Source organism: Mesoplodon mirus, assembly GCF_964341445.2.
Source record: "Mesoplodon mirus genome assembly, chromosome: 5".
NCBI classification, from domain to species: domain Eukaryota; kingdom Metazoa; phylum Chordata; class Mammalia; order Artiodactyla; family Ziphiidae; genus Mesoplodon; species Mesoplodon mirus.
The window spans coordinates 45,313,384-45,336,550 of NC_138980.1; the positions used below are offsets into that span (position 1 = coordinate 45,313,384).

At 47.9% G+C, this 23,167-nt stretch overlaps 1 protein-coding gene across 1 annotated transcript in view; it reads left to right on the top strand.

Moving 5' to 3' along the window:
- The window catches only part of CPAMD8 (C3 and PZP like alpha-2-macroglobulin domain containing 8), a 100,158-nt gene that overhangs the window by 22,361 nt on the left and 54,630 nt on the right, over positions 1-23,167 (top strand). Inside the window, exons 12-19 of the mRNA XM_082623069.1 lie at positions 1,893-2,063; positions 4,976-5,104; positions 11,811-11,994; positions 13,226-13,398; positions 13,999-14,148; positions 14,521-14,682; positions 16,197-16,339; positions 19,973-20,035. Coding sequence (XP_082479195.1) covers positions 1,893-2,063; positions 4,976-5,104; positions 11,811-11,994; positions 13,226-13,398; positions 13,999-14,148; positions 14,521-14,682; positions 16,197-16,339; positions 19,973-20,035 — 1,175 coding nt within the window. The remainder of the gene's footprint in view (positions 1-1,892; positions 2,064-4,975; positions 5,105-11,810; positions 11,995-13,225; positions 13,399-13,998; positions 14,149-14,520; positions 14,683-16,196; positions 16,340-19,972; positions 20,036-23,167) is intronic.

Sequence of the window (23,167 nt, forward strand, 5' to 3'; positions counted from 1 at the left end):
CTGCTCCACCTAAAAGCATGGTTTACTTTAATCCACATAGTTAGACATTCCCGTACCTAGAGTGTTAAACCAGGATGCTACGTATCCACTTATTATTATTATTTTTTAACATCTTTATTGGAGTATAATTGCTTTACAATTGTGTGTTAGTTTCTGCTTTATAACAAAGTGAGTCAGCTATACATATACATATATCCCCATATTTCCTCCCTCTTGCATCTCCCTCCTATATACACTACCAAACGTATCCACTTATTAAATCACCTTCCTTAACTGGGTTGACTTTATCTCTGGATGACTTAATAGCTAAGTCCCTGAAAGGCAGATCCCCGTCCCTGAGACAGACTGACTCAGATCCCCTGTGGGGAACAGCATTTTGAACAAGCCCCCATCTCCCTCCCACCCACCACACCATTTTTTCTACACAGTAAAGTTTGAGGTGACTAGAAATTCGAGATCCTTATCCTAATTGCTGAACTGGGGCGTCTGTTTCAATTGCAGCTGGGGGAGTCAAGGCCAGTGCAGCCTAGCATCACCTCAGGGGGAAGCTGGCCATGCCCTCTAACCCCTGCCTCTGCCCAGCACCCACACCCCTGTACCCTTTTATGTTCCATGGGTCACCCATAGGATCCTAGCAGTCTGTCCTCATGCTGTGTCCTGCTTCTCCTGCTCTGCTCTGGGACCTCTGTTTTCTCCTCCATGATGAGATCTCAGCTCCCACTGTCCCACACACAGAGACATGGCTTGTGTGCCCCTGGCTTTGAGGGTACCAGCTTGAGTAGAAGCTAAGGCACCATGTGCAGGGTCAGATTGTGTATGAAGAAGGGGCTTGGAGCTGTCCATTCAGTGAAAGGGGAGCATTTCACCTACACCTAAGAAATTTTCTACTGTCTGCCTTAAAGAACGGAGCTGAAGCTGGTCACCCCATCACCAGATACCTACACAGTTGAGGGGTGCTCCAGGGTCCTTCAGGAACCACTGACCGTATTTCTTCACAATATCTGAACCCCTCATTCTGACTGCCTTTTCTACCTGCCTGAATGAGTGAGGTCTGAGAGTCACGTGGAACTGTCCATGGCATTGCCTGCCCCATTCCTACCTGGCTATGGCACCAGGAGAATGGCTGGCATGTGGTGATTTGTGCCTTGTGACTTCTTTGCCAAGTCTAAGGTCATAAAAGTTTTCCCCTATGTTATCTTTGAAGTGTTTTGTAGTTCTAGCCATTACATTTAGGTCTCTGATCCATTTTGAGTTAATTTTGGTATATGGTGTGAGGTAGGGGTTCAACTGCATTCTTTTGCATGTGGAGATCCAGTTGTCCCAGAACCACTAGTTGAAGGAATTGTTCTTTCCCCATTGAATGGTCTTGGCACCCTTGTCGTAATTCAATTGACTATAATCTTTTTCTTTTCTTTTTTTTGCTGTGCCACTCGGCATGCAGGATCTTAGTTCCCTGAGCAGGAATTGAACCTATGCCCCCTGCAGTGGAAGCATGGAGTCCTAACCACTGGACTGCCAGAGAATTCCTCCTCACCATATTTTAATCTTATTTTTTTGAATCAATTGACTATAGATGGGTGGATTTATATCTGGACTCTCTTTTCTTCTACTCCACTGGTCTGCATATCTGTCCTTGTACCAGTATCACGTGTCTTGATTACAGTACCTTTGTAGTAAGTTTTGAAATTGGGATGTATGAGTTCTTGGTTCTTTTTCAGGATTGCTTTGGCTGTTTGGGGCCACTTGCAATTCCGTATGAATTTTAACATTAGATTGTTGATTGCTGCAAGGAAGCTGGCTGGGAGTCTGCTGGGGGATTGGGTTGAATCTATAGATCTGTTTGGGAAGTGTTGCCACCCTAACCACGTTGAATCATTGGTGACTCCTTCCAGGTGGAACTGTCCTACCCAGACGGCAGCCCGGCTGAGGGGGTGACGGTCCAGATCAGGGCAGAGCTGACGCCGAAGGACAACATATACACCACCGAGTCTGTGTCCCGGGGTGGGCTGGTAGGGTTTGAAATCCCCTCCATCCCTGTGTCAGCCCAACACGTGTGGCTGGAGGTGGGTGAGTCACCTAGACCCTTGTCATTCAGCCAGCAGGCATGGATTTGGTCCCTCCTCCAGGCCATGCTCGGGCACTGGGCCAGTGGACCTGGGTCTTGCCCCTGCCCTGAGGGAGTTCAAAGTCTGATGGGGGAGGCTGATAGTGAGTCAGATAACCCAACCACCCCAGAGTGAGGTGGGAGGCTGAGAAGAGATGAGGGTGCCTGGCTCCTGTGAGGGGATCTTCCCAGGTGGACTCCTGACAAGGGGGAGGTTCAGCCAGGCTGCTTCCAGGAAGGTGGAACAGCATATGCAGAGCCCCAGAGGCCCACAGTCCTAGTGTAATTGGATCCTGCAAATGCCCAGCTAGCCAAGCCATTTCAAGAAGATATGGAAGAGGGAGCCAGTGGGGCTTCCCCTCACCTCACAGGGGTGCTCAGGGCTTACCCAGAAGGCATTCTGTCACTCCAGTGCCCATAGTGGGGGATGTCTGGGCGGAGCCACAGGGGGGCAGATGGGAGGTGATGATGGAGAGGACACTGAGCCTGGAGCAGTGGAGGTAGAATTGGCAGGACCTGGTGTCCCCTTGTCAGGGGAGGGACAAGCAGGAGTGGTAAAGAGGATGTCCCAGCCCTCATCTCTATAGCTGGTGGTAGGCGTGGTGGTCCCACGGACACTGGGATGGTGGGGACAGAAGGCAGCTGAGAATAAATGTGTAGGTGGGAGCCAGGGACACTTGTGGTCACTATGTCCCCTGTGGGCGACATGTCCTTAAAGATTTTTTGTGTGTGTCTGTGGTACACGGGCCTCTCACTGTTGTGGCCTCTCCCATTGCGGAGCACAGGCTCCGGATGTGCAGGCTCAGCGGCCATGGCTCACGGGTCCAGCCGCTCCACGGCATGTGGGATCTTCCCGGACCGGGGCACGAACCCGCGTCCCCTGCATCGGCAGGCGGACTCTCAACCACTGCGCCACCAGGGAAGCCCACCTTAAAGATTTTTAACAGCCAGGGATCCCGAGGCCACCGACATTTTTTACCACCTGGCTACAAATTTGGAGGTTCCTGCTACCCCACTACCTTACAATTACAGCACCTGTGGACATGTAACATTATATTCATTTCAGGTGTTCAACATAATGATTTAATGTATGTATATATTGTGAAATGACACCACAGTATGTCCAGTTACCATACATAGTTACACTTTTTTTTTCTTGTGATGAGAACCTCTAAGATCTATTCTTTTAGCAACTTTCTCAAATGTACAATACAATATTATTAACTATAGACACCATGCTGTACATTACATCCCCAGGACTGAATTTATAACTGGAAGTTTGTATTTTTTGCAATTACAGTTTTATTATAGCAAAATGATACAAATTAGGACCAACCAAAGAGAGAGACACACATGCATAGGATGAGAGCTGGGAGAGTCCCAAATTTGTAGCTTCGTGTGCTGTCCCCATGGAGTCAGGACATGTCACCCTCCTGACACTACACAGAGCACTGCCAATAGGGATGCTCACTCCCACCTCGGTGTCCACAGTTTTTATTGGGGTTTCATTACATAGGCTTGATTGATTAATCAGTGGCCCCATGACTGAACTCAGTCTCTAGCCGCCTCCCCTCCCTAGAGGTCAAGTTGATACCATATCACGTGGCTCAAAGCCCCAACCCTCTAATCCCATGATTGGTCTTTCTGGCATGACTGTCCCCATCCTGAATTATCTCATTAGCTCACATTATCAGGACCCACCATGAATAACAAAGACACCCGCATCACTTGGGAAATTTTAGGGGTTCAGAGGCTATCTGCCAGTAACTGAGATAAAGGTGGGCCAGCTTCTTTTTTAAATTAATTAATTAATCAATCAATTAATTAAGCTGTGTTGGGTCATCGTTGCTGCACGCAGGCTTTTCTCTAGTTGCGGTGAGTGGGGGCTACTCTTCACTGAGGTGTGGGCTTCTCACTGTGGTGGCTTCTCTTGTTGTGGAGCATGGGCTCTAGGCATATGGGCTTCAGTAGTTGTGGCTCGTGGGCTCTAGAGTGCAGGCTCAGTAGTTGTGGCGCACGGGCTTAGTTGCTCTGCGGCATGTGGGATCTTCCCAGACCAGGGCTGAAACCCGTGTCCCCTGCATTGGCAGGTGGATTCTTAACTACTGCGCCACCAGGGAAGCCCACAGCTTCTTTATTCTTTATCACACAGAGGTCTTAGACTACCCCCTTCCTGCCCCCACTTCTGGCATCTCTCTTGTGTTAGCCACACTTTTCCAGCAGCAAGTGAAGGCAACAGGTTCAAACTCCCAAAGGAGCAAAAGTAATATAACTGCCAGTCCCTGGGGCATGAAGGGGGAGGATGGAGAGCTCCAGGTGGAGCAGCGTCCAGAGCTCTGGGGATGCTGTCCAGTGCGGCTTCTCCCTCTCCTGACCACCATCTCCCCTGTGCTCACTTCCCAAGCAGGTTATACCCTCCGAGAAGCCACTGAGGCTGCTGGCAAGCCCAGGACATGGGCTTCCCTAATATGCCCATGATGGAACTGTCTCTCAGTGGCAACATGGGCCACCTGTCATTGCCTGAGCCAACCCCCAACACCCTGTGGCCAGCCTTGGACACTTGCTTCCCGTGGAGCTGGGGAAGAACAAGCTAGCCACACTGGACCCCATATCTGAGAACTGGGGAAGAGGTTCTTCAAAGGGAAATTGGAGCATGAGAAGATCTTGCTGCAGGGCAGGGCAGGGCAGGCAGAAGCATGGAGTTGGGACACATCACCCTCCTGATACTACACACAGAGCACTGCCAATAGGGATGCTCATTCCCACCTCGGTGTCCACAGTTTTTATTGGGGTTTCATTACATAGGCTTGATTAAGACCCCCTTCCTACACCAAGCATCCAAACCTTGATCAAATACCCTCTCTTCTTTAGACCAAGGTGACAGCACTCGGCGGAAAGCTCGTGGGGGCCCAGTACCTGCCCAGCTACCTCTCCCTCAGCAGCTGGTACTCCCCCAGCCAGTGCTACCTGCAGCTGCAGCCGCCCTCCCTCCCCCTGCAGGTAAGGCTTTCAGGTGTGCCCTTCTCGAGCAGGACGGGGCCCAAGAAGCAGCATGCACGTGCCTCCAGGGAGCCTGCACATGCCCCGGCAGGGTTAATGCTGATGCTGACACAGGAGCCCCATCCCTCTGGCAAGGGGAGTATTCCGTGGAATGAATGCCTGTAATTTATTTATGATGGACATTTAGGCCAAGGCCAGGGTTTACTGTGATGTCACCTGCCCTCAGGGTCCTGTTGGCCCTGGTTCCCCACTGTCTGGAGTTTCTTGTGCAAAGGCACCAGAAGTCACCCACCAGACACTTGGAGATACACCGAGTGCAAAGATGAGACGAACTCAGAGCTGGGTCTCACATTAGTTCTTCCCAAGTCTATTATTCCACGATCCAAATTAAGTAAGATGTGTGAAGATGTGTGTGGAAATAGGGATCTGTAAACACTGAGCAGAAAATATGGAGACTTCGCATACACTCACTTCCCCTGCACGCAGTTTCCCTGATTATTACCATCTGTTAAAATTGATGAGCCGCTATTAATAAGTGATTATGAACTAAAGTCCCCAATGTATGTCAGGGTTCCCTCTTGGTGGTGCACATTTTATGACAAATGCACAGTGTCACGTATCCACCGTTACAGTGTCATACAGAATCGTTTCACTTCCCGAAAAATCCACTGTGCTCTACCTGTTCATCCCTCCCTCCCTCCAACCCCTGGCAAACGCTGAGCTTTTCACTGTCTTTATACTTTTTCCTTTTCCGGAATGTCATAGAGTCAGAATTATACAGTGTGTGTCCTTTTCAGATTGTCTTCTTCTTTTTTAAAAAAATATTTATTTATTTGGCTGCAATGGGTCTTTTTTTTTTTTTTTGGCTGTGTTGTGTCTTCGTTGCTGCATGAGGGCTTTCTCTAGTTGCAACGAGCGGGGGCTACTCTTCATTGTGGTCTGCATGCTTCTCATTGCGGTGGCTTCTCTTGTTGTGGAGCACGGGCTCTAGGCACGTGGGCTTCAATAGTTGTGGCACGTGGGCTCAATAGTTGTGGCACATGGGCTTAATTGCTCTGCGGCATGTGGGATCGTCCTGGACCAGGGATTGAACCTGTGTCCCCTGCACTGGCAGGTGGATTCTTAACCACTGCACCACCAGGGAAGTCCTGTGCCGGGTCTTAATTGCAGCACATGGGATCTTTGTTGCCACTTGCAGGATCTTTGTTGTGGCATGTGGGATCTTTTTTAGTTGCGACATGTGGGATCTAGTTCCCTGACCAGGGATTGAACCCAGGCCCCCTGCATTGGGAGTGTGGAGTCTCAGCCACTGGACCACCAGGGAAGTCCCCAGATTGGCTTCTTTCACTTAGCAATTTGCATTGAACTACCTCCGAGTCTTTTCCTGACTTGAGAGGGGCTTTCATTTTCATGGCGAATTATATTGCATCATATGGTTTGGATCAACTGCGGTTTGTTTGTCCCCTCACCTATTAAGCGATATATACGTATATGTATGTTTTATAAAGCACTCTGTTAATTCCCCTAATTGATGCTCTGTGGGCTGAGCCCGGCTGCCGTGGGTGGTGACAGGCTTGCCAGCATTGCCCCTAATGGAAACCACTTGCCAATGGGACTCCCAGGCCCTACCAGCCCTGTAAACTTCTGAGATCCCCTCTCCGAGGGTGCTGCCCAGACCCGAGGGGCCCCTGGGATGCAGCTCGGAGGAACTGAGGTGGCAGGGCTGCCTATTCCCTGGGCTTAGTGGCCTTCTGTGGGGGTTATGAGAATGAGAAGCTCCAGTGAGATCGTGCCCAGCTTGGCTGCACACACTGTTCTTGTTTTAATACTGTTTAACCATCTGTGCAGCATAGGGATGCTGGTGTTGGCCACCTTCTTGTGGGGGTGGGAAGGAGTCCTGTGTCATGTCTGCTGGGACTGCTGTTCCCATAGGCGAGGACTTGGCTGGGCCGCTCAGAGTTTCTTCTTGGAGGGACACCTCTGTCCTGCCTCAGTCAGGTTAGCAGGCGCCAGCTCTCCCCGTCCCAGACTGTCATCGAGGGGCCCTGAGTGTGACCTCAGGGCACTGAGGCAAGAGTGGCCATGCTTGGTGCAGTCCCAGCTCTGTGTTGGGGCCCTTTCTTCCGCCTCCAGCACCAAGGGATGTGCAGGGAGGAGCTGCTCTGTAAATGGGGCTGTCACCCCAATATTTTAGGGTTGCTCTGATGCCATGGGGTTAGTTCGTGAGAAGAAGAAAAAGATTTGCACTCTTTCCTTCTTTTTTTTCCCCAACATCTCAAACAGAAAGAGACTTTTGTTTGGGTGTTGTTATAAGGAGGATATTTGCAAATTTAGAAAGAAATTTTAAAAAAGTATAATAAATAACCATATGCTTTTCACCTAGATTTATGAATTAATATTTTGCCTCCATCCATCTACCCACCCATCTAGCCACCCACCCACTCACCTACCTACCCATCCATCTACCCATCCACCCATCCATCCACTCATCTATTTATCTCTCCATCCACCCATCCACCCACCCATCTACCCACCCCCCACCCGTCCACCCATCCATCCATCCTCCCATCTACCCACCCATCCATCCACCTACCACCCATCAACCCATCCATCCATCCTCAACCCACCCATCCACCCATCAACCCGTCCATCCACCCACCCACCCATCCATACATCCATCCATCCATCCATCCATCTATCCTCCATCCATCCATCCATCCACTCATCCACTCACATATCCACCCATCCATCCGTCCTCCCATCTACCCACCCATGCACCCATCATCCACCTACTACCCATTCCCCCACCCATCTACCCATCCAACCATCCACTCACCTATTTATCCATCTATTTCTTTCCACCTTATTTATTTATTTATTTATTTATTTATTTATTTATTATTGTTATTATTATTTTTTTGCGGTACGCGGGCCTCTCACTGTTGTGGCCTCTCCTGTTGTGGAGCACAGGCTCCGGATGCGCAGGCTCAGCGGCCATGGCTCACAGGCCCAGCCGCTCCGCGGCATGTGGGATCTTCCCGGACCGGGGCATGAACCCGTGTCCCCTGCATTGGCAGGCCGACTCTCAACCACTGAGCCACCAGGGAAGCCCTCCACCTTTTTTGACTGCAATATTTGAAAGTAAATTACAGATATGATGCTTCACTCTTAAATACTTGAGCATAATATGTCTTAAAAATAGGGACATTCCTCAACATGACCGCAAGGTCATTGTTATATCTAAGAAAATTATATTAACTCAATCATATTGTTTAATTCACAGGCAATATTCAGATTCTCAAAGGTGTCCTCGAGATATAGTTTATATATAGTGTGTATACACACCCATGCATGCCTGCACATATGTGTGAGTGTGCATGTGTATGCATGTCTTGCAGATGCATGCTTGTGCATGTGCACATGTATGTGCGCTCACCTGTGTGTGCATGTGTGTATGCGTGCATGCATTTTACTCAGGATCAATTTAAAAGTTGCATTTGGCTCTTCTGTGTCTGTAATCGTTCTTGATCTAGAACAGTCTCCCTGCCTTTTCATTGCCATGACTTTTGTAAAGAATTCAAGCCTGTGATCTTGTAGATTATCCCACATTATGAGTGAGATTCAGGTTAAAACATGGTTCTGGCAAAACTACTATGTACGTACTCCTTTTGTTGAGTCCCATCAGGAGGCACAGATTTGGGCAGCCCCACCCTTGCTGAAGCTGATCTTATCCTTGATTTGGGTCTGGTTCCTACCAGCTCTTTCCCTCTGCAGGTGAGGCTAATAAATAATCTGGGTAACACTCTGAGGTCCCTGCCACAGTGTCCTGAGCCCCAGCAACCTTTCACCGAATACCTTTGGCATCTTTGATGATTCTTGCTGTAATCAGTTATCACACTGGCTTTATGATGGATATTCTGATTTCTGCACTTATTATGATTCTGACATTCCTTCTAAATTTATTAGCTGGTAAAAAAAGAACTTGCCCCACTATTATTTTTGCTGTATTGTTGTTTTCAGTGTGCCTATGGACTTGTGAACTTCTAAAAAATTATTCAGTGTGTTATAATCTGTTACCACCATGCTTCCTTTTTTCATTTCAGATTTTGGAATAACTTTAGACTTACAGAAGAGTTGCCCATATAGTGCAGAGAGTTCCTGCATATCCTTCATCCAGCTTTCTTTCCCTAGTGTTTTAAATTGTTTGTCTTTTCGTTTTGTGAGAGTACTTTATATATTTTGGACATTAGACCCTTATCAGATACATGACTTGGAAGTATTTTCTCCCATTCTGTGGGTTGTCTTTTCACTTTCCTGATAGTGTCCTTTGATGCAACAAAGGTTTTTAATTTTGGTGAAATCCAATTTATCTGTTACTTTTCTTTCGTTGTTTGTGCTTTTGGTGCCATATCTCAAAGAAACCATTGCCAAATCCAAGGTCATGAAGGTTTACCCCTATGTTTTCTCCTAACAGTTTATGGTTTTAGCTCTTGTATTTAAGTCTTTGAACCATTTTGAGTTAACTTTTGTATATGGTGTGAGGTAGGGTCCAACTTCATTCTTTTGAATGTGGAGATCCAGTTGTTTCAGAATCATCTGTTGAAAAGACTGTTCTTTCCCCATCAAAAGGTCTTGGCACCCTTGATGAGAATCAATTTGCTACAGATGTTTATTTCTGGACTCTCACTTCTATCCTATTGATCTATATGTCTGTCCTTATACCAATACCACACTGTCTTGATACTGTAGCTTTGTAGTAAGTTTTGAAATTGGCAAGTGTGAGTCCTACAACTTTGTTCTTTTTCAAGATTGTTTTGGTTATCCTGGATCCTTTGCATTTCCATGTGAATTTTAGGATCAGCTTTTGCACTTGGACAAAAAAGGCCACTGGCACTTTGTTAGGCTTTCCCCTAATGTTACCATCTTATGAAACCATGACACATTTGTCAAAACTAAGAAATCAGCACTGGACATGACTATTAACTAAACCCCGGACTTTATTTGGATTTCCCTAGTTTTTCCAGGCACCTGCTTTTTTTGTTCCAGGATCCCATGCAGGATCTCACACTGCATTTCGTGTCCTCCAGTCTGATGGTTTCTTGGTCTTTCCTTGTCTTTCATGACCTTGACACTCTAGAAGAGTTCATTCGTCTTTCTGCCTCTCCAGTTCCCCAAATTTGGCTGTGGGAGTGAGTACCTTTGGGTCAGCTCCTTAAACAGGTGGGTTCTTGTCTTCAGTGGGAAGTAGAATGACATTTATTAACCACCCACAGTGAACAGGTGTAGTGTTGAGAATGATACATTCATCATTTCATTGGATCCTCAGGACCTTCTGTCCAGGAGATATAACCTTATTTTACACATGGGGAAACTGAGGATCAGAGAGGTGAAGTGACTTGCCCAAGGACCCACAGTGAGAATGATACTCACCACTCACCACCTCAGATTACCCTCCTCTGGGCATTCAGGGTGGCCCAGATGTTTGGGGAGAGTCATGGATTGTAAAACATGGGGCAGAGGAGGGAACCTCTGGGGCAAAAGTCCAGAGGATGACTTCTCATGCAGCCTGTAACCTCATTGTTGGATATGGTCACACTCCAAGCTCTTGGGGAGGTCACAGGACCTGGGAGACCTCAGCTGTAACACAGGGAATGAGGGCAGCTTGGAGGTTAAGCATGGGGCTCTGGCTTCAGCCCTTTGGGGTTTGAATCCTGTCCCCACCACTCGCTGATGTTGGGAAAGGACCAAACCCCCTCTGGAAACTTGGGGATTTTGATAGAACCCAACTCATCAAGTGTATATCCAATGAGAAGTTCCAGCCCATTGCCAGCACTGGTGCCTGTGAAGTTAGGGAATAGTCCCCAAGACCATCCCCCCCACAACTGCAGAATTTGGGGGGTCACCAAACCACTTTCAGTTTCCTTAATCTCTAGAGGGAGTCACAGAATCACTGAAAGCTGTTAGAATCACAGTTACAGTTTAATACAGTGAAAGATACAGATTAAAATCAGGGAAGGCAAGAGGATCATAAGGCAGGGGCCAGGTGAGTTCTGAATGTGAACTTCCAGTTGTCCTCCCCCGACAGAGTCAAGGACAGTGTTGCTTTGCCGGCAACAATGTGTGACTACATGCATGGTGTACTGCCAACCAGGGATGTTCACCTGAGCCTCAGTGTCCAGGGTTTTTATTGGAGGTTAGTCACATAGACATGGCTGACCACCTGCCTGGCCGACCCTAGTCTCAGCCCCTCCAGAGGGCAAACTGATATAGTGTGGCCCAATGTCCCTACCATAAATTATATTGTTAGTATCTGGTGTGGCCCCAGACCCCAGGTAAACAAAGATTCATCAGGCAGGACATTTCAAGGCCTTAAAGATCACCTTCCAGGAGCAGGGGACAAAGGCCAGACCTCTCTTAGGCTAGGTTCAGATCCTTACTACACTGCCCTCACTGAGAGTTTCCATACCCTTATCACATTTCATCCACAGCACAGCCCCATTTACAGAGCATCAGCTGAGGTTGCCATGGGGATGTGGCCACAGCCAGGACCAGATGCTGAGCACTCAGCTCTGAAGCCAGTGCTCCTCCCTCAGCTTTCTTGGCCTCCCTGTGGCCCCACAGTGGCCTTCTCCCTAGGGTAGGCTGTGGCATTGGTGCTGGGCTGTGGGTGCCAGGCATGGCTCCCCATGCTACATGTCTCCCACAGGTCGGGGAGGATGCCCATTTCCCAGTGAAGTCCACGTGTCCCTGCAATTTCACTCTGTACTATGAGGTGGCTGCAAGGGGCAACATTGTGCTCTCGGGCCAGCAGCCTGCCCACATCACCCAGCAGAGAAGCAAGCGGGCAGTCCCGGAGAAACCCATCCGCTTAATGCACCTTTCCGAGACAGGTGAGCTAGGCCACAGGCTGGAGGTTCCTATATTCTTTCTGAACCATTGAGACTGGGGTGGGCGCCCCAGCAAGGAGGAGTAGGCAGGGTGCAGCCAGGAGGGGTCCTGCCTCAAGGTGGAGGGCACATGTCCCAGGCAAGACCAGGTTGGGGCCAGGAGGTTGGGCAGTGACCAGCTGTTGGAGGCAGCTCCTCTTGAGGCTGCCATGGGCTGGGCCCCTGCACAGGCCCATGCTGTGCCAGGTTGCCATCTGCCAGGCCCCTTCTGCCTTTGCCCAGACTGATTCCCCATTTAGGGGTCCTTCTTTTCCCTCTCCTTGACTCCACATGTTCCTCACAAGACCCACCTCCTCCCCTGGGTCTTCCCGGCCCCCTCCTCTTCACAGCCCTTCTGCCTAAAGCAGGACCCCCTAACTAGGGACTATGGACACTTGCAGGATATTCTTTGTGATGGGGCCTGTGCTGTGCACTGTAGGGTGCTGAGCAACATCCCTGGTCGCCCCCCACTAGATGCCAGTGGCAACCCCCCTACACACAGTATGACAACCTAAAATGTATCCAGATATCACCAATGTCTCTAGGGGGAAAAGTGACTCCTGGGTTTGAATCACTGAGATAGATAGATAGATAGATAGATAGATAGGGAGACAGATTCATAGATAGAATCATCAATAGATAAATTGATAGATGGATGGTTAGATAGAGTCATAGATGGATGGATGGGTGGATAATTGGATAGATGGATGATGGATAGGAAGGCAGGCAGACAGGCAGACAGTACGTCAGACGGGGTCTCTCTCATCCAAGTCACTTTCTCATCCTCCACACTACTGATGCTTGGGGCTGGATTATTCTCTGTGGGGCTATCCTGTGCATTGTAGGGTGTTGGATAGCATCCCTGACCTCCACCCACTAGATGCCAGTAACACCCCCAAGTTGTGACAACCAAAATTACCACATGTCCCCTGGGGAATAGCAGTGCCATGGTTGAGAACCACTGGCCTGAATGGTGCTTTGGACATTGTGCACCCACATCCTCTTGGGCTTATCTTCCCTTCTGAGTGAAATAACAGGGGATGTGAGTATCCATGGAGTAGTTGCCCTGGGCCAGCCTTGGGCTGGCATCTCTTCATGCTACACCCTATGTAACCCCCAGGGCAACTGGGGCATCAGTGGTTCTACTGTGGGATGCTGAGTTTTCATGTCTCTCCCCACCTTTCACTTGTCTAAGAGCCCTCTCCAGCCCCAGCAGCAGAGGTCAGTGTGTGCGTGACCTCTCTCCGGCTGACCGTGACCCCCAGCATGGTCCCCCTTGGCCGCCTGCTGGCCTTCTACGTCAGGGAGAATGGAGAAGGGGTGGCTGACAGCCTCCAGTTTGCTGTTGAGACCTTCTTTGAAAACCAGGTAGATCATCGGGAACCAAACTGGGGGAGGGAGAGGAGATGGGCAAGAGTCATCAGGGCTGAGGGCCCCAGGGTGTCGAGGCTGGGATGGACTGCGCACAGCTGCCAGTCAGACTTCACATAGTACGACAGGCAGGACTTTTAAGGGTTGCCCTACCTTCAGGATCCTAAGTTGCGTCTTTACTGGAGATCCTCCAAAACTCACCCAGATGGGGATTGCATTCATTACACACAGGAAAAGTGGTCAGCTGTTCTCTGTCCCTGCTGGGCTCCAGACCTAAGGGACACCACTCACATCCCCCCAAACGGGCTCCGCCCCCCACGTCCTCTCCCTGCACCCTCCCAAACTGGCTGCAACATGTCCTCTGTCACTGCCCATCTCCCCACCTCTCTTCTCCCCTCCCATCTTCTGCGCAGAATGTACCAGTTGCACCAGCCTAGTTCCCGTCATTCAACCTCCCATCCTTGTCCTCATCTGGGCAGCAAAGCCAGGGTCCCAGCTGAGCTGGCGAGGACCGACTCTTGGAGGGCAGAGAGGGTGAGTGGGTGGGTCTGGAGAGTTTGGCCAAGCTCCTGAGTTTTCTGCTGTGTTTGGGTCCAGGTTTCACTGACATATTCAGCAAATGAGACCCAACCCGGGGAAGTCATTGATCTGCGGGTCAGGGCTGCAAGCGGCAGCTGCGTGTGTGTTGCTGCGGTTGACAAGAGCATCTACTTGCTCAGGTCTGGGTTTCGGCTGACTCCCACCCAGGTGAGCAGGGGCCCTTGGGCGCTGGGCTCCAGCATCTTCACGGGCGTCTCTTCCTTTCCAATAACTGAAAAGCCCCGTATATATCAAGATTGTCTCTCTTCACTGGGTTCATTCTCAGCAAACCCCATCCTTGTCACTGTTTGGGTGCAGTTAAAAGATCTTGGAGTCAAATCCAATGTGACGTTGTCCGGGTCCCACCTCTTCAGCCCCACGCTGCCCATCTTAAAAATGGGTTAATGCCACCAACTCCTGTCTTCTAAGATTGGTTCCAAGTGATACATGTGAGAGGATGTTGAGATGGGAGCCTGCCAGGCCAGTTTGGGTTGAAAAGAAACCCTCAGTTGACCAGTTACTGCTCCCCTTTGTTTGTAGGTTTTCCGGGAATTGGAAGATTATGATGTTTCTGATGCTTTTGGGGTGTCCAGGGAGGATGGGCCCTTCTGGTGGGCTGGGCTGATGGCCCGACGACGCCGGCGCTCCTCCATCTTCCTGTGGCCCTGGGGCGTCACCAAGGACTCCGGGTTTGCCTTTGCCGTAAGGAGAGGTGGTCTTGGACCCCACTGCCCCCTTCTGAGCTCCTTTCCCTTTGAAACAAAGGGTCTCGGGGTACAGAGATGGGTTGGGGTGGAAGTTTCCAAACTTTTAGCATTGCAGACTCTTTTTTGATTCTCCCCAGTGGAAGCTCATATGTGGACCCTCCCAATTTGCAAAACGGACGAGAGCAGAATGAGTATCCATTGATAACTTGAACTTGTTCTGGAGCAATGACGATGAAAGTGCTTTGGTGGAAGGAAAACCTACACTATGGGTGCAGGTGCCGTGTTCTCAGGTGGTGGCCTCACCCTTGCTGACATTTATAGCTCAAATCTGTCCCCTTCCTTCCTGGCTCCGGGGACCAGGGCGCTGCTGGAGATGCAATACACACAAATGTCATTCTAGCCCACTTTAGCATGCTGGCAGTCTCCGCTCAAATGCATGAGGGCACTTTTCATCCCAGGTTTTAAATCATTTAAAAGGCATCCTTGGGAATCCTCTGGTGGTCCAGTGATTAGGACTCTGTGCTTTCACTGCTGGTGCCTGGGTTCAATCCCTGGTCGGGGAACTAAGATCCTGCAAGCCCTGTGGCATGGACAAATAAATAAATAAATAAATAAATAAATAAAAGGCATCCTCTTCTTCCCATTTTTATTATGGAAAATTTTCAAACATACAGAAACGTTGAACGAATTAGCGAACACCTGTAGATCCACCACTTGGATCCCACAGTTAACATTTTGCTGTATCAAATATATATACCAATATATATACATATATATATTTTTTTATTAAATAATTTTTTGATGTGGACCATTTTTTAAAAGTCTTTATATTGAATTTGTTACAACTGCTTCTGTTTTATGTGTTTTGGTCATGAGGCACGTGGGATCTTACCTCCCCGACCAGGGATCAAACCTGCACCCCCTACACTGGAAGGTGAAGTCTTAACCACTGGACCACCAGGGAAGTCCCTATCTTATAACAGTAATAACTTCAGCCCACAGTCATTGGCTCTTGGTCCGGATTAGGCACTGCACCAATTGATTTGTTTTAAATAGAGGTGAAATTCACATAGCAGAAAATTAGCCCATTTTAAAGTGAACAATTCAGTGGCATTTAGTTCATTCACAGTGCTGTGCAAACCAGCACCTCTGTCTAGTTCCAGAACATTTCCATCACCCCAAAAGGAGACCTGTCACCATTAGCAGTCACTCCACACCCACCCTCCCCCAGCACCTGGCAATCACTGATCTGCCTGTGGCTTTGGACATCTCATATAAATGGAATCATACAAGATGTGGCCTTTTGTGCCTAGACCACAAATGCAGTGGCCTCCCCTCTGCTCTGCCCTGGATGGTTACTGGGTCCCATAACCCCCTTAGTCCGTGTCACCAAGCCTGGAGAGAGAACTGACTCCCTCAGGGCTACGCAGCAGTGATGTTGGGGCAGTGACCTCTGGGACTACAATGTCCACTTCCCCACTGTGGGTCTGGGCATTGTCTGTTGCCTAGGAAACAGGACTGGTGGTGATGACAGACCTGGTGAGCCTGAACCACCGGCAAGATGGCGGTCTGTACACTGATGAGGCTGTCCCTGCCTTCCAGCCCCACACAGGGAGCCTGATGGCAGCAGTGTCCTCCAGACAACCCCCCAGGTAATTGCCACTGCCTCGAGCAGGGTTGTCTAAACTCATACTGTTGACATTTGGGGCTGGATCATTTTCTGCAGTGAGGCTGTCCCATGCACTGTAGGGTGTTGAGTGGCATCCCTGGTCTCCACCAACCAGATGCCAGTAACCCCCTGCCCCTACCCCCAGTTGTGACAACCAAAAATGTCTTCAGACATTGCCCAATGTCTCCTTGGGGCCAGACTCACCAATGGCCTAGTGGGCTGGGGCACTGAGCACTTTGGCCCTGCTTCCCCTGGTCCTTGGACCCATCCAAGTGCATGGAATTAGGGGTTGGGGATGCAGAAGAGAAGGAAGGTGTAACAGGGGAGCAGATCTGCCTAGGGACAGACAAATTGGGGCAGGGTGGGAAACTGTGGTTTGATCCTCCCACTCCCAGAGACTCTGCTTAGAAAATTCTTTCTATTACCCTTTCTCCTTCCTCCCACCATTTCCTCCTTCCTTCTCTTCCTCTCTCTTCCCCCTTCCCCTCCAATTCTTTACCTTTTGGAGTTAGACACCAAGTAATTACTTTTCAGTCTTTCTTATTTTATTTTATTTTATTATTTTATTTTTATTTATTTATTTTTTTGCGGTACGCGGGCCTCTCACTGTTGTGGCCTCTCCCGTTGCGGAGCACAGGCTCCAGATGCGCAGGCTCAGCAACCATGGCTCACGGGCCCAGCCACTCCGTGGCTTGTGGGATCTTCCCAGACTGGGGCACGAACCTGTGTCCCCTCCATCGGCAGGCAGACTCTCAACCACTGTGCCACCAGGGAAGTCCTCAGTCTTTCTTACTTTAAATCAAATGTTTAAGCCTCAGAGTGTTGCTTTGGCTGCACCCAAGTTGTGCTATGAAGTGTTTCCATTATTGCTGGCTTCCAAGTAGATTCTTACTAGCAGAAAAATTGATTTGCCCAGATGTGGCAAATGACTTACCCAGATGTGTTTTCAATTTTCAAGTGATTTTTTAAATTATTATTATTTTATGTGTTTTATAAATTTGTGCCAGATGTGCATCATGGCCAGCGAACATGGTCTGTATGATATCCACTATGATCACAAACAGTCTGTATGATACCCATCATCTGGTTTTTATTTTGGAGACTGGCTATGTGGAATATGGTCTGTTTTTGTAAATGCTCATATCTAGCTGAAAAGAATGTCCAAGCTCCTGTCATTGGGTATAGGATTCTCTATGAGTACTTTTGGTCAAGTCTATGGTAGATGGTGCCCAAACCCTCCATATCCTTGCTCATTTTGTTTCTTTGCTAACTTATCAATTACTGAGAGAGAGGAGTTCACATCTCCCACTTAGATTTGTGGCTTTGTGCCTGGTCTCAATGGAAACCTTTGTTTCACAGGAGGTAGTGTTTCTTATTCTCTCCTATCTTTCCCTTTGTCCCCTCCCTTCTGCTCCCCCATCACCCACCTGTCTTCTTTCCCACCTTCTTCATTCTCTGCCTCTCCCACTAGCTCCTCAACTCCAGCCAGCTTGGGGAGGGGTAGGGTGTTTTGAAGACCTTGCCTTTTCACTCTCTCTGAATTTAGGGGTGTGTAGGCTGGGAAAGGGGAGGCAGGCCTTGGATGTACCCTTTCCTGCCAACTCATTCAATGAGAAGCACAGAACCAAGTGGGCCAGGGATGGGGTCAGTGTGGTTAGCAGTGCCCCAGCATCTGGGTCTCTTTGGAGACCTTGAGGGTGGCACCCAGACTCCTTAGCCCTTGTTCTGAGCCAGATGTGGCCCAGAGGATCTCCCACCCTGGCAGTCCTGTCTATGAAAGCCCTCTTCTTATTTCAAGCCCTCTCTGCCCAGATTGGGAACCTTCCCAGTCCCCTCAGTCTCCTCTGCAGTGGTTTCTGGATACCTGAATCCCCTAGGTTCTTCCTGCCCAAGTCACACATTTAACAGGCCCACAGGGGTCCTCGTTTCCAAACTCCACATCAGGGCATAGGCAGACCACGCTCCCCCTATGGTACTTTGGACACACACGAAGGCATTTCTGAGATGTGGTTGAGTGAGGAGGTGGAATATTGGCCCCTGAACATCCTTCAGCCAGACACTACTCTGGAAGCCTGGAGTCTCCCATGTGCGTGCCTCCTGAGAGCTTGGCCTGAAGTGGATATGCAAGCAGCCTCGAAACCCAAAACCTCAAAGGGAATAGTAAATCCCAATGCAGAAAGGCGTAAGAAATGCCTCAAAAAGCAAGTGTTTGTGCCTTTTTGTAATTGGATAATGCATCCTTATTCTGAAGGATATTTTTCTTAACCATATGTGGTTCAATTATTTTTCAAAGAGTATGAAAGGGTATATAATGAAATGGAAGTCTCCCTCCCACCTCCAGGTCCTCCGTTCCCTTCTAAGAGGCAATAATGGTCAATAATTCCTTAGATATCCTTCTTGAAATTTTCTGTGTATACACAAGGATTTTTTTAAAAAAACGCAATGGGAGAATACTATAATACTGTTCTGTGCCTTCCTTTTTAAAGTCAGCAATAAACCTTAGAAACCATTTCATACCAGTACATATATACTTACCTCACCCTTTTTCACTGACGTGTAATATTCCACTGTGAATGTACTATCATTTGATTAACCAAACGCCCTATTGATGGAGATTTTGGCTGTTTGTTATTTCTCACAGTGTTGCAGTGAACCACACCATAGTCTGTCTTCGCCCATGTGTCTGTGGTTAATTTCAGGGTTCATCCCTGGGAGAGGTAACCTCAGGTTGAAAGAGATATGAGCATTTTTAATCTTGAAAAGTTTTGCCAGATGTCAAGTAGGGCTTATTAATATTATTTTTTTAAGAATAGGACAGTCCCTGGACTTCCTTGGCAGTCCAGTGGTTAAGACTTTGCCTTGCAGTGCAGAGGGTGCAGGTTCGATCCCTGGTTGGGGAGCTAAGATCCTACCTGCCTCGGGGCCCAAAAACCAAAACATAAAACAGAAGCAATATTATAACACATTCAATAAAGACTGTAAAAAGGAGAATAGGACAGCCCCTGAGGAAGGTGGGCTATGAGGCTTCTGAGGATAAACCAAGAATGAAAGCACATGAAAGAATGTATATATGTATAACTGAATCACTTTGCTGTACTTCAGAAACTAAACTAACACAACATCGTAAGTCAACTATACTTCAATTAAAAAAAACTAAAAAAAAAAAAGTGAAAGCACAGAGGAAAGGGGAAAGGGGATAGGAGAGCTCTATGTAATGATGCAGAAAAACATGGCAAACCCAGGGAGGGAAATTAACAAAGGAGAGGACATGGGGTGGTCCCTGTGGCCCTTCTTACCTTCTGAATTCAGGATGCGAGGCACCACTGTCATTTTAAGAAGCCTCTGTCAAGCCTTTGATGCCTCTCTTTTACTAGTCCTAATCAAGTAGAATGTTAACCCTGCCAGTTGAAAGAATTAACACATTATGTCCTATTAGAGTAGAATACTAACCTTTCCAGGTCAGAGAATTAAAATGTGTAGAATATTAAGCTGCTGGGTAAGAGAACTAACACGTTATAGGCTAATCAAGTAGAATGTTTACCTGCCAGGTAACAGAATTAAGTTATGTCTGTGAAACTTTAATCATTTCTTTCTTTTTTAAAAAAAATTTTCATAGAGCAGAGAAGAGGAAAAGGACCTACTTCCCTGAAACGTGGATTTGGCACTGTATCAACATCAGGTACAGTATGATTTCTTTCCTTTGCTGCCTTTGTGGGCTGACTCAGAGGCACTCATGAAAGATGGTTCCCAGTCGGTTTGCCTGGAGATCTGACACCAACATCTGAGTAAGACATTGGGCATCCTTTTCTAACACATAAAACTCAAAGCTATGAAGTCAGCCCCAAATCCCTCTGCAGCCTCAAACATCTGCCCATGAAATATGAAATTTGAGGGCTTCATGCCTCTTAACAACTCCCTCTTGGGGTAACTCTATCCGCTCTGTTTATATAACGAGCTCATTAAAATGATTACAGTTCCCTGGAACATGAACTCAATTCCACCCACCCAACCCCTCCTCGCTCCTCAGGGGACTCAGGCTCCTGCCCGCAAAACAGGCTGCTTCTCTCAGCACATTTCCTTTCTACATTGTTTTCTCTTTTAGTTCGCCTTGAAGCAGCAGTGCTGTGCTAAATTCTTGCCAGATGCAGTTGGCTTTTTTCTTTCAATGCTTAGTGTCAGAAGGTAGTGGTGACTTGCCCTGAGAAACCAGTTAGGCATGAAAGTTCAGACCCTGGGGCTAGTGGGTTGGCCAGCGGGTGGACCTACTGCTGAGCTGGGTTCCCCTTCTTGGCATGAGATGCCATGGTACATGCTCAGCACAGAACCAAGCACTCAGCTGGGGGTTTCTCAGGCTGCTTTCATGGATGTGCGTGTCCCCATTATGGGCAGTCTTCCTCGCTGGTCAGAACAGAAGCTGATTACTGCATTTTGTTCTGGGAGTCCAGATTTAAGATGGGCTGTCGGTCCATCATCAAAGATGTATAGAAAGTAAAAATGTATCTATTTTCTGTGTTCTGGGTGATGTTTTGGGTGCTGGGTAGTGTTTTTGGTGCCAGGAATGGCACCTTGAACAAGGCAGATAGGGTCCCCTCACGTGTAGAATTTATGTTTTATGCCCCCAAAGGCTTCATGCTTCAGTAGGGCCAGTGTTCTCATGGAGGGCTTGGCCCAGGGCTTTGGAGAAAGTAGGGGGACCCTTTGGGGAAGCTAGAAAGACTCCCAGGGCAGGTGGAGCCCAAGCTGGGACCCACAGGATAGATAAACAAGAAGGGGGGAAGGGTATCCAGGAGGCGGGACCAGCATGGGCAAGAGTTGGGGCATGGGAGAGGCTGGTGATTTTCACATGGTTGGGATGAGGCAGGTGGGGCCAAGAGGACGAGGCAGGGAGTGTGACGGCCGTGTGGTCTGTGGTGGGGGTGTGGAGAGCCACAGAGGGTTGCTGGGAGGCATTTGGGATTTGAGACGGTCTCTCTCTCTCTGTTGGCTGGAGCAAGGATGAGTCAGAGAGTACAGATCTGAGACCAAGGAGGAGGTTCTTGCTGGGCCCAGGCAAGGACTCGTCAGCTCTTTTTGTTTTTTCTTTTCTAATTTTTAAAATTGGTAAAATACACGTAACATAAAATTTACCACCTTAACCATTTTTAGGTGTACGGTTCAGTGGTAATAAGTGCATTCGTACTGTTGTGCTGCCATCACCACCCTCCGTCTCCAAAACTCTTTTCATCTTGCAAAACTGAAACTATGTCCCCATTAAGTACTAACTCCTCAATCCTCCTTCCCCTCAGCCCCCTAGCGTCCACTCTTCTACTTTTTGTCTCCATGAATCTTACTGCTCTAAGGACCTCATGTAAGTGGAATCATGTAGTATTTGTCCTTTTGTGACTGACTCATTTCACTTAGCATGGTGTCCTCATGGTTCATCCTTGTTGTGGCATGTATCAAAATTTGCTTTCTTTTTAAGCCTGAATAGCATTCCGTTGTATGGGTGGACCACATTTCGTGTATGCATTCATCCTTTGGTGGACACTTAGGTTGCTTCCACATTTTGGTTATTATGAATAATCCTTCTATGAATATGGATGTGCAAATATCACTTCGAGACCCTGCTTTCAATTCTTTTGGGTATATACCCAGAAGTGGAGTTGCTGGATCATATGGTAATTCTGTGTTTAATTTTTTGAGAGTTCACCATGTTGTTTTCCACAGTGGTTGTACCATTTTACTTTCCCACCAACAGTGCACAAGGGTTCTTCTTTAAATGTTGGATAGAATTTACCAGAGAAGCCATCACATCCAGAGCTTCCCTTTTTGGGAAGATGTTGATTGCTGATTCAATCTCCTTACTTGTTAGAGATCTATTCAGATCTGTTATTTCCTTGTGATTCAGTCTTGGTAGGTTTTGTGTTTCTAAGAATTTGTCCATTCATCTAGATTATCCAAGTTGTTGGTGTACAGTAGTTCATAGTAGTCTCTTAAAATCTTTCTTTATTTCTGTGGAATCGGTAGTAATGTCCCCACTTTCATTTTGGATTTTAGTAGTTTAAGTCTTTTCTCTTTTTCTTCGATCATCTAGCTAAAAGGTTTGTTAATTTTATTAATCTTTTCAAAGAACCAACTTTTGGTTTCATTGATTTTCTCTATTATTTTTCTTTTTATTTTTTATTTATTTATTTATTTATTTTTGCGGTATGCGGGCCTCTCACTGTTGTGGCCTCCCCCGTTGCGGAGCACAGGCTCCGGATGCGCAGGCCCAGCGGCCATGGCTCACGGGCCCAGCCGCTCCGCGGCATATGGGATCCTCCCAGACCGGGGCACGAACCCGTATCCCCTGCATCGGCAGGCGGACTCTCAACCACTGCGCCACCAGGGAGGCCCTATTTTTCTTTTTAAAAAAAATATTTATTTATTTGGCTGTGCCGTGTCTTAGTTGTGGTATGCGAGATCTGCATTGCAGCATGTGGGATCCTTTTAGTTGCAGCATGTGGGATCTAGTTCCCTGACAAGGGATTGAACCTGGGCCCGCTGCATTGGGAGCACAGAGTCCTAACCACTGGACCACGAGGGAAGTCCCTCTCTATTATTTTTGTATTCTTTATTTCGTTTATTTCTGCTATAATCTTTATTATTTCTGCTTCTTTATTATTTGATCTCTTCTGTTTTTCTTTTTCAAGTTCTTTAAGTTACAAAGTGAGGCTGTTTATTTGAGATCTTAATTTTTAATGTAAGCATTTACAGCTATGAATGTCCCCCTTAACACCGCTTTTGATGCATCCTGTGAGTTTTGGTGTGTTGTGCTTTTGTTTTCATTCAT